This window comes from Arachis hypogaea, chromosome 17 (genome assembly GCF_003086295.3).
Source record: "Arachis hypogaea cultivar Tifrunner chromosome 17, arahy.Tifrunner.gnm2.J5K5, whole genome shotgun sequence".
NCBI lineage: Eukaryota > Viridiplantae > Streptophyta > Magnoliopsida > Fabales > Fabaceae > Arachis > Arachis hypogaea.
In genome coordinates, this window is record NC_092052.1 from 70,061,881 (window position 1) to 70,077,956 (window position 16,076).

Below are 16,076 nucleotides of genomic sequence, written 5' to 3' on the forward strand. Positions count from 1 at the left end.
CATGATCCATACTCCAAAGCCTACAATCTTGGTTGGAAGAACCACCCAAACTTTGGGTGGGAAAACCAGCAAACCCAGAACCAAGATCATAGACCTCACAATTCCAACCACTGCAACAACTCCACTTACCAACACTCCAACCAAAGACCATATCAAGCCCCACAAAAACACTTCTTTCCAGCCTCCATATCAAGCTTAAAATAGCCATTCTCAGCCTCCCAATTCCAACCTACCACCACCATCTGAGGATAGATTATCCCAGATTGAGGCCTTGCTTGGAGAATTTTACAAGGATTTTTATGACAACAGAGCATTCAAAGAGGAAGTAAGGTCTAATATGAAGAATCAGTGAGATACCATCAAGAAGCTTGAATCTCAAGTAGGATACCTCCCTTAGCAAATTCCTAAGCCTACTGACAGCTTTTCAAGTGATACTAAGAAGAACCCAAAAGGAGAGATCAAGAATGTGAGATGGGAAGAATGCAAGGCGATCACTCTAAGAGATGAAGAGATTTTGGAGGAAGAACTTAGCAAGCCATCAGAGCATACTCAAGGAGTTCCACAGGAGACACTGGAAGAGAAAGAACAAGGAGTCAACCATGCACAAATGAAGGAATCAATGGGGAAGGAAATCCTGAAACCATATATACCAAAGGCACCATTCCCTCATAGGCTCAAGGGTGGTGAAAAAGAAAGGACATATTCTAGATTCCTAGATATATTTAAGTCTCTTCATATCAACATTCCCTTCATTGAAGCCCTTCAATAGATGTCATCCTATATCAAATGTATGAAGGAGCTGCTAACTAAGAAAAGCCCATTGAAAGGGTGGACAAACAGTGGTGATGAATAAAGAGTGCAGTGCACTTATCCAAAAGGAGTTGCCCATAAAGAAGAAGGATCCAGGGAGTTTTCACATCCCTTGTACTATAGGGGATACAATGATTGACAGAGGATTTTGTAATCTTGGAGCAAGTATAAATCTAATACCTCTGTCTCTCATGAAGAAGCTGCACATCAATGAGTTGAAATCTATAGATGTAACTCTTCAACTGGCTGATAAGACTAAGAAACAAGCATTAGGAGTGGTTGAAAATGTACTGGTGAGGGTTGGGAAGTACTTTCTCCCTACAGATTTTTTTGTTCAGATGGAAGAAAGCTATCTTCATCTAATCATTCTAGGGAGACCATTCTTGGCCATAGCTAGCCAGAGCACTCATAGATGTTGAGCAAGGAGAGTTAATATTGAGAATACATGATGAACAACTGACCTTTCATGTCTTCAAGCCCTCACATGAATCTGAACAAGAAAATAAAGACCTGAAGGATGACCACAAGGAATGCTTGAAGGATGATTCTGGAGATACAAACCTAAAAGAAGCACCCAATGAATCAACCCTAGAGCATCCAAGATCATGCCTGAAAGAGAAAAAAAAGTAAAGGTGGTGCTACAGACTGAAGAAATTAAGGAGGAGCTAGGGCCACAACTCCCACATGAGACAAGCAACAAGATCCCTCCTGACAAAGAGATCACAAGTAATAAGGCACCGCCAGAAGAAGGAAGGAAGAAAGTGCCAAGAGGTTGGAGGAACAAAAAAATCCTCACTGAAGATTTTTCTCCAGGGGACAGAGTGATATCGATCCACCAACCACTAATACCACCTCATTTTCCTGTGATACCATCTCAATTATCTCAAGTGTACATAATCAACAAAGTCCTCTCATTGGAGCATGTAGAGATTCTCAAAGAGGCAAGCGGAGACAGATTCACTGCAAGAGGAGAGGACCTGAGACATTACAACCCTCCTTGACAAAGATAAATCGTCAAGCTAATGACGTTAAAGAAGCACTTGTTGGGAGGCAACCAAACCAGAGGTAACTCTCCTGTCTTTTAATTTGTTTCAATAAAAGAGTTAGGTAGATTTCTCTGCATTGCAAGGAGCTAAGTTTGGTGTTTCACACCAAAGTAATTCAAGGGTGAATATGTAATTCTAAGTTTGGCGTTCCACCACAGATTCCATTAAGAACTCATTGCATCCTTCAGTATAATTAGTCACTCATTCCAAACAATCAGAGAAACTACTTAACAATTGTTTAATTTCTAGTTCATAGTTTGTTTTCTTAATAAAAGCACTTGATGTTTCCTGCATGTATTCACTCTGCTGCATATAGAAGTAGGCGAGGAACTAAGTTTGGTGTTCATACATCAACTTAAGTTCAGAAAACCATAAGCATACATGCATGCTATTCTTAAGTGCTTGGGGAACAAGCAACTTCCAATAACTTTGTAGGAAGTCAATCAATCTCTTGGAGGGTAAGATGCACCACCATCCAAGGAAACAAAGAAGGATACAAAAGCTATGGATGATGATGACAAGGAAGAAACAAGAAGACACCAAGAGGTTGTATTGTTACTTAACTGTTTTTGGTTTGTAGTGATTTAATTGGAAGTATGATTGTACATTCTGTTTGTCTTCCTTTATTGTTATTTTGGGCTGATAGTCTAAGTACTTGCTTCATTTTCATCCTACTTGAATTGTATGATGTGTCCTTGAGCTCAATAAAAGAAATTATGAGAATATGTTGTAAAGAACAAGAGTGAAATCCAATGTGCAGAATAAAGTCCTAGTATTGTGGTGGTATTTGCTAGCTAAGTTGGTTCATCAATAAGATACAAGGGTAAGATATCTCTTGAATTATGAGCTTGAAGTGAATTCTATGAGACTTAAATGAATTAATAAGATCCTAAAAAGAGAAAAAGAGAATGAAAAAGAAAGAAAAGAGCAGAAAATAAAGCTAGGCACCAATAGTTTGAACCTTGAGGCATGTGTCTGTGGTGTTTTTGTGCAAGGATCTGCTTGGATGAGTAAGTTCTTAGGAGTGCTTCATCACTTGACAACTTGGGTTAACTAACCCGGGATTGTCAACTGAAAGTCCGCTATCAAGAGTAACCTTGTCACAAAACATTTAGCAACCCAAAGAGGTGCTGGACACCAAGGTATAAGGAATGAGTAACAAACCATGTACCTGTGGTGTGTATGTGCTAAGGAGAGACTTAGGTGATTAAGTCCTTAAGGGTGTTTCAACACCCAGCACCTTGAACCAACTGGTTTGGGAGTGTTGGCTAAAAGCCTATCCTAAAGAGTTGTCTCAACACAGAACACTTAGTTACAGAAAGCAATAAGCTCTAAAGAAGGAAAGAAAACAAAAACAGAGCTAAGTTAAGGATCAAGAATAAGAGTCTCATAGAAGGCAATAGAGTGAGAATTCAAGAGCATATGATAGCCTAGAAACCAGCAAGAACATGAACCTAAATTGCCATGCATAAAACTCCATGAACCAAGGATTTGAATTCTCTGAATAAGGACTTATATCTCTTGTATTTTCATTTCATTCTTCTCATGTTTTAATACTTGCTTAGGGACAAGCAAGATTTAAGTTTGGTGTTGTGATGCCTAGGCATCTTAGGCTAGTTTCACAAGCCTTTTTCATTATTTTTCATTAGGTTTCATGTGCTTTCTTGAGCATTAAGTAAGCATTTGGATGAGAATTTCATACATATCTTGATTCAATCAAACATGGTTAATTATGTGCATTTTCATAAGATTTGTACAAGAGTTTACTTGATGCTATGAATGATACAAAATCTTGTGATTTTGGCAAGACTTTGATGTATGTGTTTGATTGATGATAGATGAAGAGAAGCAAATGAATGGCAAGAAAGAAGCAGAGAAGGCAACGTTGGAAGCCAAACCCAGCTCACCAACATTGCCTCAAACGTTGGCTAAGAAGAATTGAAGGGCAACGTTGGAGCCAAAGCTGGCCCTCCAACGTTGCCTCAAATGTTGATAAAGAGGAGAAGAGGTGCAACGTTGGAGCCAAAGTTGGCCTCCAATGTTGCCTCAAACATTCCAAGCTCAAGGTGCAACGTTGGAGCCAAAGCTGGCCTCCAACGTTGCCTCAAACGTTCCAAGCTCAAGGTGCAACGTTGCCTCCAACTTTCCAAATTTAAGGTGCAACATTGAAGAAGAAGAGCTGCCAACGTTGGAGGGAACATTGGTGATCCAACGTTACCCCCAACGTTCTTGATAACTTTTAATTTTTGGAGTTGGAAAATTTGCAATGATGCGTGAACGAGCATTTTGGACCAGTTTTGCACACGTATGAGCGACGCGCATGAAAGATCATTTTCGTATGGTTAGGAATTTCATTTAAAATAATTCCGTTGATAGTATAGTTCCCAACCAACTAGTAATGCTCAATTCAAATTTTAATAATTTTGGTTTTGTCACGAGTACAAACCCCAATGAAAATTAACCGAAGTATTCAAACCTCGGGAAGTCTCATAAGGAATTGCAATGAAGTGATCAATTATTGGCTATGAAGAACAAGGGGGTTTGATTTGTAATTGACAAGAAAATATAATAACAAGAAAGTAAATGACAAGAATTAAAAAAAGAAAGGGAAAGAACTCTTGGCTAGGCATAGGAATTGAGATCACAATCCTTGTCTACAAACCATATATTGACAATTATGAGGGACCAACCCATTTAGTCTACTTCTATGCTTGAAGTAAGTATAATGTCTACTTCAACGCATTAAGTATGTCAAATAGGCTTGATCAACGTCATTCCATAAGTCCTAGCCTAGTTACTAATTAACTTAGTAGTAGGCTAGAGTCAATGATTATCAAATTGACCACATAGGGTTCTCAAATCACCAATTCGTTGAGACCCAATGACTCAAGGTCATTCAATTCCCTTAGCCTAGGCCAAAAGTAAGGAAAACTACACAATAACTAGAAAAAATATTTCATCAAACACCTAGAGTGCAAGAAAAGTAAACATCACTAAATGCAAGAATTAAAGAAACCCATAACTAACATAAGTAAGAAATCAATAATAACAACTAAGATAAGCAATAAAAGACATGGAAACATTAAATTGTATTAAAATAAAATAGAAATCTAACAAGGGTTCATAAACATAAAAGTAGCAAAATAAGGAAATTAACAAGAGAAACTAAGAAGATTAAGACAATAGAACAATAAAATGTAAAGAAAATTGAACTAAAAACAAGAATTAAAAGTGGATCTAAGGAAATTTAACATAAACTATCCTAAATTCTAGAGAGAAGGGAGAGCTTCTCTCTCTAGAATTCTAACCTACAACATGATGAAAAACTACACTATGAGTCTCCCCCTCATTCCCTTGCCATCCTTGGGTTCAAAAGCATCAGAAATAAGTTGGATTTGGGCATCCTTGAGCTCAGAAATCGCCCCCAGCGTTTTGCCTTTAAGTGAGTCACGTGACCAACATCACGCGTGTGCGTAGATGACGCGTGCGCGTCGCTGGCAAATCTCCTTCTCACGCGTACGCGTGGGTGACGCATGCGCGTGGCCTTCAGTTTAGCAAATCCTCATTTCTTCATGAATTCTCCATTTTTGCATGCTTTTTATTCATTCCTTCAACCCAATCTTTGCCTTCTAATTTGAAATCACTTAACAAACATATCAAGGCATAGAATAGAATTAAAGTGAATTAAAATTAGCGATTTTAGGGTCTAAAAAACATGTTTTTACTCTTAAGCGTAAATTAGGAGAAATTCACAAAACCATGCTAGTTCATTGAATAAATGTGAGAAAAGATGATAAAATCTCCTAAAATCAACACAAGATAAACCACAAAATTGGGGTTTATCAGCGCACGTGCAAAACGCTGTTTTGACGCGTCGTCCATGCGTGGGCAAACAAACGTTGATGCGCCAACGTTGGGTCAAACGCTAGTGGCAAACATTCAAGTGTTATTTTGCAAGCTTGACCCAACGTTTGCATATAACGTTGATCACCAACGTTACTTCCAACATCAACATAAAATGGCATCCATGCAGAGTATGAACGTTAGTTTCCAAACGTCCTCATCAACGTCACAAAGAGCCACTCTCAACTAGCTTCAACAAAGGCCAAAGCCCACATCCAAAGACTTCAAGACTGAATGAAGAAAGTGTATAAATAGATAGAGTTTAAGTTAGATTAGGCAGATTGGAAAGAGGGAAGCAGGGGATCCTAATTGGAAAATCCTGAATTCCTTTTCTCTGTACTCTTCTTTCTAGTTCATGTACTTTCTTTTCTTTTTCCATTTTGTTTTGAATTGATCTATGAACAACTAAACCCCTTTTCATTGGGTTAGGGAGCTCTATTGTAATTCAATGGATCAATCATAGTTTTCATTCTTCTTCTTCTTTCCTTTCTCTTTGATTTACTTGAAAGCTTTTGATCTTCATCAAATTGAGTAGTTGTCTTGGAAGAGAAGCTGCTCATACTTGGATTTTCCTTGAACCTTGGAAGAGGAATAAGGAAATCAAGCTAGAAATGCTTTCTCATGTTGGACCGGATTGGGGGTTGGATGGATATAGTGACATATAATCCTACCGATACTTTGATTTGGAAATACATGTGGTATAATCAGTGGCCATACTACATCTCTTCCCATGAGCAATTAGATCAAGGAATTGGGCAATTATTCAAGCTTAGAAAGATTGAATTGCCAAGGAATTGGGATTCAATCACCTAAGATTGCCAAGAGATCAATGAGTTACATAGATTGAGGAAGAGATGGGAATGAACTTGATCCGAAGAACACAATATCTCCTGAACCCAATGATCCTCCCCTCTCTGATCTGCCCTTTCTTTATTTTTGGCTATTTACAATTATGCTCAATCATCTCCATTCTCATTTAGATTTCTGCAAATTACTTTCTGCACTTTACATTTCGCTATTTACTTTTCGTTCTTTACATTCCTTGCTATTTACGTTTCCCGCCATTTAATTTTCCGCAATTCTGAATTCAAATTTGCTTAATTAAACTAGAACACTCCTCTAATTAAAGTTGCTCAACCAATCAATCTCTGTGGGATTCGACCTCACTCTATTGTGAATTTTTACTTGATGACAATTCGGTATACTTGTCGAAGAAAAATTTGTTAAGAAAAAATTTTTACATATAATTTTGATGTAGGACATGAATAAAAAATTTCTAATTATTAGGTAGCTAGATAATATATAAAATTTATCTTTTTAAATACTTTTTTAATATATAAGTTATAATTTATTGATTTAGAATTATAAATTATGTTCCTATTATTTGAGCTAGTTCGTGAGTTCAAGCCAGCTCGTGAGCTTTCGTTAAGTCAAACCTGAACTTAAAAAATATGCTCGATTGTAAATGTGTTGAGCCGTGAGCCAAGCTTAATTTTTGTGAGTCGAGCTTGAGCTTGATCTAGCTCGCCTCAACTCGACTCACTTCCAACCCTAGTTATAGAGTAGATTTTGTGCTCTTGTTTTTGCTAACACTAATCTTTTACTAATTCAATTATTAGTAAATTGATTAGGGAAAAGATAGTGATCTTTAACCCTAATGACGGATTAGATTTGCTCTTTGTAATTATCATATTGTGGTTATTAACAAAAATAATGATCTTTAACCCTCAACTCTTGTTAAAATCTTTTTAGCATTTAAGTTTACTTTCTTTCACTAGTTAATTATCTTAATTGTTCTTAACATAATTTCTTTTGATATTAGTTATTGCTTTCTTTAAATTCTTCTATTTAGATTTTCATTTATTGCAATCAACCTCCAATTTTTTTACTGTCAATGATAATGCACTCAATGTGATTTTAAGAGAGAATAACTCAAAGATTAAACTCTCAATTATTGATTTAAAATTTTGTGACATTTTACTAAATTTTAAAGAATGTTAAATTTTAAATTAAAGCTACAACAAAATTTGAATTTTAAATTTATAAATTTTTTAAATCAGTATTTAGTGCTTCTCAGAAATCATTCTATTAATACTAAAAGAATTAATTTAAATAGTTTGATATTTATCCTTAACAAATCAAGTAACCAATATATTAGACATTATAATTAATTTAATTTAATAAATCACCTGTATCTAGTTACACACTTTTAAAAGTTAGAGTATTTTTTAAAGTTAATTTATCATTATCAATATCAAAAAATTTAACATAAATTTATATATTAATAAAATTTAAATTTATATTTTTATGTTTATGTCTATTATGATTTATTAAATTTTAAAAATTATTTTACCAAACATAATTTTTGTTTTTTGTGTTTATTGAAAATTATTTATTTAGTTTAATTTACCAAATATATGTACTACAACTTTTAAAAATATATTTTTCTAAAATCAAATTTGACAAGTTATTTTTGATAATTAAAAATTTTAACAAACTAGTAACTAAAAAGTTCTTATATATATGACTGGAATTTCTATACATGCACGGAAATAATTATTAAATTTGAAAAAGTAACATAATTATTAAATTGCATATTTTATAATAAATTATTTTAATAAAAAATAAAGATAATAAAAATAAATTAATATTAGAGTCATATTACATGCTTTCAGAGTAAAATAAAATAATTTATTTTCTCTAATCGATTTATATCACATATACTAAAGTAACTTTATTATAGACAATCATTATAACTTCTCATTCAATTAATATATTAGCGTAAAAATTATAATTTATACTAATAACACCTAACAAAATTTTTCTAATACTATATCATATTTTATGAGTGCAATAACAATCATGTTTCATCATTCAGATAAAACGTAAAAAGTATTACGTAGTTAAATTACCATATAATCCATTTCACTATTTTTTTTAAATAAATAATTAAAAAGCTAAGTCCTAATTTTTTGTGCAAAATAGAATAAAATAAAATACATAAATTAAATAGGTATAAATATGAAGATTATAAAATAAAAAATTTTAAATAATAAATAAAACAGAAATTTAAAATTAAAATATTTAAAATTAAAGAAGGAAATAAAAAAAATTTGATTTACAATGACTCAAATATTAATATGACAATAAAGTGAATCAAATAACATATATTTAACTTAATTAAATTAAGTGATAAAATAAATTAGTTACGATTGTTTGACTCAATAAAATAAGTTAAATAAATAAAAAGTCTTAAAAATATGCCATGTAAAACAACAACAACAAAGCTTTGTCTCACTAAATGGGGTCGGCTACATGAATCAAACGATGCAATTGTGCTCTATCATGTATCATGTCTACAGAGAGACCGTTTACATGTAAATCTCATTTGACCACCTCACGGATGGTCTTTTTAGGTCTTCTTCTACTTTTCGCCCTTGCTTTGTCCATCTTTCATCTCCTAAATATTTGCCATGTAAAAATGATAACATTTTTAAAAATCATTATCAAAATACATAAGACGAAAAAATTAATATAATTGATTAATTATAAATTTATAATTAATTTTATCAAATAAAATATTAAATAATTTGATATTTATCTCAATCAAATCAAATAAATAATTAATTATAACACTCTTAAAAATCATTAATCAAAATACATGAGACAAAAATTAATACAATAAAATAAAATTAATTCATTTATTTTCTTAAATAATTAATGTAATTAATTAGTTATAATTAATATGGTGAAATAAATATTAAATAATTTAATATTTATCTTAATCAAATTAAATAAATAATTAATATATTTAAATAAATTAAATAAAATGAATAAAAAATACTTTTAAGAATATACTAATCACCTATACTAATATAATTTTAAGAATAAGAGGAATACTAGAGGTAGATTGAAATTTATTGTTTTTGTTATTATTTAGTTATTAATATTTAAAAATATAAGATAAAATATATTGTTGGATTATTAGACTAAAAAAATTAAATTAAAAAAAATTAAATTAATGACTATATGATAATAAAAAATAATAAATTTTGATGACTCTTTAGTATTTTTTCTAATATAATTAATAGATAAGACTAATTCAACTCTAAAAATTAGCCTCGTAAAACAGAGATTCCATCGAACATATAGGAAACTAATCAAAATTTTATTAAGAATTAATAGAGTTCCATCAGGCCCAAATATGTAGGATCAATTTTGATAGCGTATCAGAATTAAACAACCCTAATTCAAGGCCAAAATGATCTCAAGAATTAAGAATTGCCCTCACATTTGATACAAAAAGTGGAAAAAAGAATAGAATAGGACCCATAGGCACAAGAGTGACCTTTTTTTTCTCTTACTCAAGTCTCATGGGGGAAGCTAAGCATTATGTTGTGTTTACGAATTACGCATGTGACCTCCCTGACACTACTCCCCAGCTTTTTTAACTGTCGGCGCTTTCGAGTTTCAACCATTGGAATCCCACATTAATAACTACAACACTTCCCTCTGAACAGCAAAGAAAAAAGGAAAAAGAGAAAAGAGAGAAGTGAATTAGCAACAGTTACTGTGCAGTTGTGCTTGCTGTCTGTCAAACTCAAACTCAAACTTCGCTTTCAAGTCTCACAGCCCGTGACACACACTAACTCAACTCTTTGTTATAAATAAGACCCGCTTATAGCACCAATAACCACCACCCGTCACGCGCGCGCACACTTACACAGACAGTTACACAGTTACATTTATATAACCCCAACCATCACACACAAAAAGAGAGAGAAAGAGAAATAATGGCGCCCAATTTGAGCCTCCGAAATGTGGTTCCGTCGTTGTGTCTTCTCCTGGTGCTCATCGGGAGAGGCCAACGAGCATGGGCCCACGACTACGTGGACGCATTGTCGAAGGCCATCCTGTTCTTCGAGGGACAGCGTTCGGGCTTCCTGCCAGAGGATCAGAGACTCAAGTGGCGAGCCCATTCGGGCCTCAGTGATGGCTGGACCTACAACGTGGACCTCACCGGGGGTTATTACGACGCCGGCGACAACGTGAAGTTCGGGTTTCCGATGGCATTCACGACGACAATGCTGTCGTGGAGCGTCGTTGAATTTGGGGAGATGATGCCACCAGAGGAGCTCAGAAATGCCAGAGTTGCAATCCGCTGGGCCACTGATTATTTGCTCAAGACCGTTTCCCAGCCCAACCGCATTTTCGTTCAGGTAATTCATAACCGTTTCTTTTCTTTTTAATTTCTCATGGGGGATGGCAGTTGTCTTTCGTTATTTAAATTATCTCAAGCATTTTCCCTTTCCATTCTTCTACTATTGAATTATTATATAATTTGAATGAGTACATTTATTATATTTTCGCACTTGATAAGTTTTCGTTACAAATTGAATGAGTACATCATTTGATCACGCGCTTAAGCGAGTATCATACGTTAAGAGTTCATCAAAGTCCCCATATAAGTTCTGCAATATAGACGTAATGTTTTTCAACGGATTTTTTCTTCTTCCAATGCCATTTGATTCTGTGAATTTTATTACAATTCAAGCCTGGGAAACAGAAGTGGACTCCAGACTTTCTCCATTAATAAAAGATTAAAATTACAGAAAACATATTATTATTATTATTATTATTATTCTTGGTTCCAAACTTGCAATGGTAAATGGTTCACTTTCACCCACAAGTGGAGGAGTGGACCACTTTGGATCCTCAAAGTCCGTGAATTGGCACAGGGTTGCAACTGTCCCCTTGTGAATCTCAAATTTTATTTTTGATCACATCCCTTTGGATTCTTAATATGAAAGAATATGTACAAATTAAACACCAACTACGCGCCAAGGATGGTACTGATGCATCTATTCATCGTTACTACTTTGCGGTAGATTTAAATATATTAATTAATATATATTGTACACACTTGTTAGGTGGGTGACCCAATCTCAGACCACAACTGTTGGGAGAGGCCAGAAGACATGGACACATCCAGGGCCGTGTATGCTGTTGACGCACCAAACCCGGCTTCTGACGTTGCCGGGGAAACTGCGGCGGCACTGGCAGCTTCATCGATGGTGTTCCTATCATCTGACCCCGGTTATTCAGAGACATTGCTGCGAAATGCCGTTAAGGCCTTTCAGCTTGCGGATAACTATAGGGGTGCCTACAGTGACAATTCTGATGTTAAGGGTGGTGTCTGTCCATTTTATTGTGACTTTGATGGCTATCAGGTAAACTTATACTATACACCTCTCAAGACAATGAAATTAAAGGGTTAAATATATGGACAACCATATTGCTAGCTCCAGATACATACTAAGGCCTAGTAATAAAAATATGAATTGCCATGTTTTTTAAATTAAAAGCTATATATTCACTATACTAAAAATACTAATATGTTTAAGAATCGAATTTGTCCTGTTCTATATTATTATCGTACTGTGATGGCAACTTTCAATTGGTGTATAATCGGCATATTACTTAAGATTTGACTGACACATGTCTCCATCATTTGTTATTATTAGATGATTGTTATGGTGTATGAAAGAGTAAAAAAAAAATCAATATTTAATTTAAGAAGTAATAAACATTAGATACCAATCGATAGCCACTATAGAATTGGCCTTATTATTAACAATTTTGCCATGATGCATGATAACTTACAGGACGAATTGTTATGGGGAGCCGCATGGCTAAGGAGGGCCACGAAGGACGATAATTTCCTGAACTACATTCAAAGCAATGGCAAAACGCTTGGTGCTGAGGATAATATCAATGAGTTCGGTTGGGACAACAAGCATGCTGGGCTCAACGTTCTTGTCTCCAAGGTATTTAATTAATTAAAAGCCACCAGATCACACAACTTGTGTAATATGGTTTGTTATACAATATATAATTTTGTTGGTTCATCAGGAAGTGGTAGAAGGAAACGTATATTCTCTAGAATCATATAAGGCCTCAGCAGAGAGCTTTCTGTGCACATTGATACCAGAAACAGCAGCAAGCTCTCACATAGAGTACTCCCCCGGTGGACTGATATACAGGCCAGGTGGCAGCAACTTACAGCACGCAACTTCAATCGCTTTCCTTGAATTGGTTTATGCTAACTACCTCTCTCGCACCTCTCAAGACATAAACTGCGGCAACGTTTATGTTAGTGCCCAGACACTTCGCCAGCAAGCAAAGAAACAAGTTGATTACATCCTGGGGGATAATCCAATGAGGCTATCGTACATGATTGGGTACGGCAACAATTATCCACAGCGAATCCATCATCGCGGCTCTTCTTTGCCCTCTGTCAAGGATCATCCTCAGGTGATCGCTTGCAAAGAGGGTTCAACCTATTTTAACTCGACGGGTCCTAACCCGAATGTTCTTGTTGGAGCTGTTGTGGGTGGACCAGGACAAGATGACGTATATGTGGATGATAGGGCTGATTTTAGGAAGTCCGAGCCTACCACATATATTAATGCTCCATTTGTTGGGGTTTTGGCATACTTTGCTGCTAATCCCAATCCGTGATTACTGCTAATTACATACATACGTACAAGAGGGTCCAAGCTTATATATATTTTATATATACACACTTCTTTTTTGTGTAAATGAGAGAAAGAAAGATATACATAGGACGACGGAGGAGATCAGCTTGCTTGTGTTGGGTGTATAGGAATATTACAAGATTTGTTTTCAAGTCACAAATGTACGTAGCTCGTGCGTGACTACTTTTTTTAAGTGTTTATTTCTCTGGATTTTGCTAAACAAAAGAGTGATCTTGGTTTGATAAAGTATTTTGGATAGATGTTTGTTTTTTAGAAGTATAAATTAAAAAAATTATATGCTTGTCCTTGAAGTATTTAAAAGATAGAAGTGCTTTTAAAAGCATCTAAAGTAAAAAATTTTAAAATTAATTTATATTTATTAAAATTAAAAATTCTAATATAATTTTATATATTGATTAAATTTTAAATTTAATATATTTATGTTTACTATAATATTTTTTTATTTTAGAAGTTATTTTATTAAACATCATTATAATGTTTGTGTTTATTAAAATTTATTTTTAGATTAATTTTATCTAATAATACCAAACCAATATTTAGTATATGTTATGCATGTTTGTTGACAGTTGACTGCCTTAAATTTGGAAATCAATATTAATGCAGTTTCTTTTAGTTTTGGTTTTACTCTATATTTAAACAGTAATGCTAAAGGAAAAAAATGTTAAATAAATGTTTTGGTAATTTTTTACTAAATTCTTTTTTATTACCAAATATTTGCTATAGTTAAAAGCACTCACAGCAGTAGTTCACGTGATTCACCAAACAATTGAGCATTATTTATACTATTTGATTCGGTTGTTATAAGTCAGTCATAATATATAGACAAATAATTCAGACATAAATACATTATTCTACTATAATTTGATTAAATACTATATCAGCATTACCATTCTCATAATGGTCATTCACCTTCATTCTAGTAATCGAATATTTAAATCAATCGCTAACTCACTCTCCATAACACTATTAAACTCCAAATCTTATGCAAATCTCAGTACGCGGTGTAAACTTTGTAAAATTAGCAAATAATTAATTAATAAATTAAATTTTAATAAAATAAATTAGAAATGTAAATTTTATAGTAAAATAAAATAGAGTTAAGTAAAATATGAATTTTGACATTAATTTTAAAGAATTTAATTTAAAATTAGACCAAACAAATCAAATCGAACAAATCGAACCCAGAATGGGCCCAAGGCCCAATTCGACCCAACAACATGTAATCAAAGCACAGCTTCTCTTCTTTCTTCTCTTCATTCACGCTGCAACATTATTGGAGAAGGAAAGAAAAAAGACAAATCCTAACATTCAATTCAAATCACCATAGTTTTTTACTCCGAACTCCAATTGCTGCACCGTTTATGGCCACGCGACCACCACGTCGAGCTCTACGAATCTATCGGAATAATTTCATAGGTAACCCTCATTCTCACTCTAGTTTCTCTACCCCTTGAATTTTGAAATTTGGTGAGTATCTATATTGAGATTTTGTTGATTTTGGTACTCTAGGTTTAATTTAACTTGCGGAACTTGTTGGGTTTGGTTCATTTGGTCCGTGGGTACGGTAAGGATCATTAACCCTAATGAATTCATTGATTTAGTGTATGGGTATTGAATTTTGTATATGGATATGTGAAAAATGTATTAGGTGTATATATATATATATATATATATATATATATTGGAGCTTGAATTATGGGCATTGGTGGCTTGGTGGAGGATTGCTGGTGATAATACTTTTGTGATTTTGCACTTGTGGGGCTGTGTTTGGCTTTGGTGGGTTGCCTTGGGAAATACGTGGAAATCGGCCAAGGTATGGTTTAGGTTTCACGTATTTAATATATAATGTTCTATGAAAACTTAGGTTAGATGACCATAGGATATGTTGGAATGCATGAAAATATACAATGCTTAGCACCCTTGATGATGACTATGCTGTGAATTGATTATGTGTTGGGTGGTTGTTGTTATAATAATAATAATAATAGTATGTTAAGTGTTGAGCTAGTGATGAATGATATGATGATATGATTATATATGTTGAGTAAGTAGATGATAACATTGTTAATGTAAAATGAGGAATTTAGGTTTGAGATTGTGTAATAATGAAGTATGATTGAAGGTGGTGTGATGTGAAGAATGTAGGGATGTGTTGGTATGCTATGATATGTTATTGTGTTGAATATAGGTATAAAAGTTTGGATTTGAGTTTGGTTTTCATAAAAATTGAGGTTTGAAATTTTTTGTGTAAAACTGATTTTTGGCCGAACTTCGGCGAGCCATAACTTGGCTTCCGGACTCCCAAATTATTTCAAACTTATTTTATATGAAAATTGGGTCCGTGAAGTTTATGCCATCCAAAGAACAGATGAAAATTATTTTAAAACGAAAAAGTTATGCGCGTCAGAAGTTCAGAAGGGCAAAACTAAAAATTCTGCAACATTCAGCATTTTTGCTGATCTGCACAGCATGCGTACGCGACGCGACCAAACTCTTCGGGTTTGGTATCTTGCGTACGCGAGCAGTGTGTTTGCGTATGCGAACAATGATTTTTAAGGGGTTGCATACGCGACCACTTGCACACGACGCGACCAACTCTTCGGGTTGGGATTCTCGCGCACGCGAGCATGGATTTTCAAACGCCCACGCGTACGCGTGGCCTTTGTTTCAACAAATCTTGATTTTGTGTTTTTAAGGCTAATTTCAAACTTCTAAACTTCTATTTTCATTCTTTTAGCCCTAAATCATAGTAGTAAGT

The 16,076-nt window shown here is 34.1% G+C and overlaps 1 protein-coding gene across 1 annotated transcript; it reads left to right on the forward strand.

Moving 5' to 3' along the window:
* Window positions 1-10,241: 10,241 nt before the first annotated feature.
* On the forward strand, window positions 10,242-13,543 carry LOC112766376 (endoglucanase 24). The gene is made up of 4 exons (XM_025812269.3): window positions 10,242-10,978; window positions 11,690-11,989; window positions 12,425-12,586; window positions 12,672-13,543. The coding sequence occupies exons 1-4, from the start codon at window positions 10,553-10,555 to the stop codon at window positions 13,278-13,280; spliced, it is 1,497 nt and encodes a 498-aa protein (XP_025668054.1). The 5' UTR covers window positions 10,242-10,552; the 3' UTR covers window positions 13,281-13,543.
* The last annotated feature ends 2,533 nt before the right edge of the window (window positions 13,544-16,076 follow it).

Coding starts and splice junctions, on each gene's coding strand:
- LOC112766376 (XM_025812269.3), top strand. CDS start 10,553: ATGGCGCCCAATTTGAGCCTCCGAAATGTGGTTCCGTCGTTGTGTCTT. Junction 10,979..11,689: donor CCAACCGCATTTTCGTTCAG/GTAATTCATAAC, acceptor CACACTTGTTAG/GTGGGTGACCCAATCTCAGA. Junction 12,587..12,671: donor TCAACGTTCTTGTCTCCAAG/GTATTTAATTAA, acceptor TTGGTTCATCAG/GAAGTGGTAGAAGGAAACGT.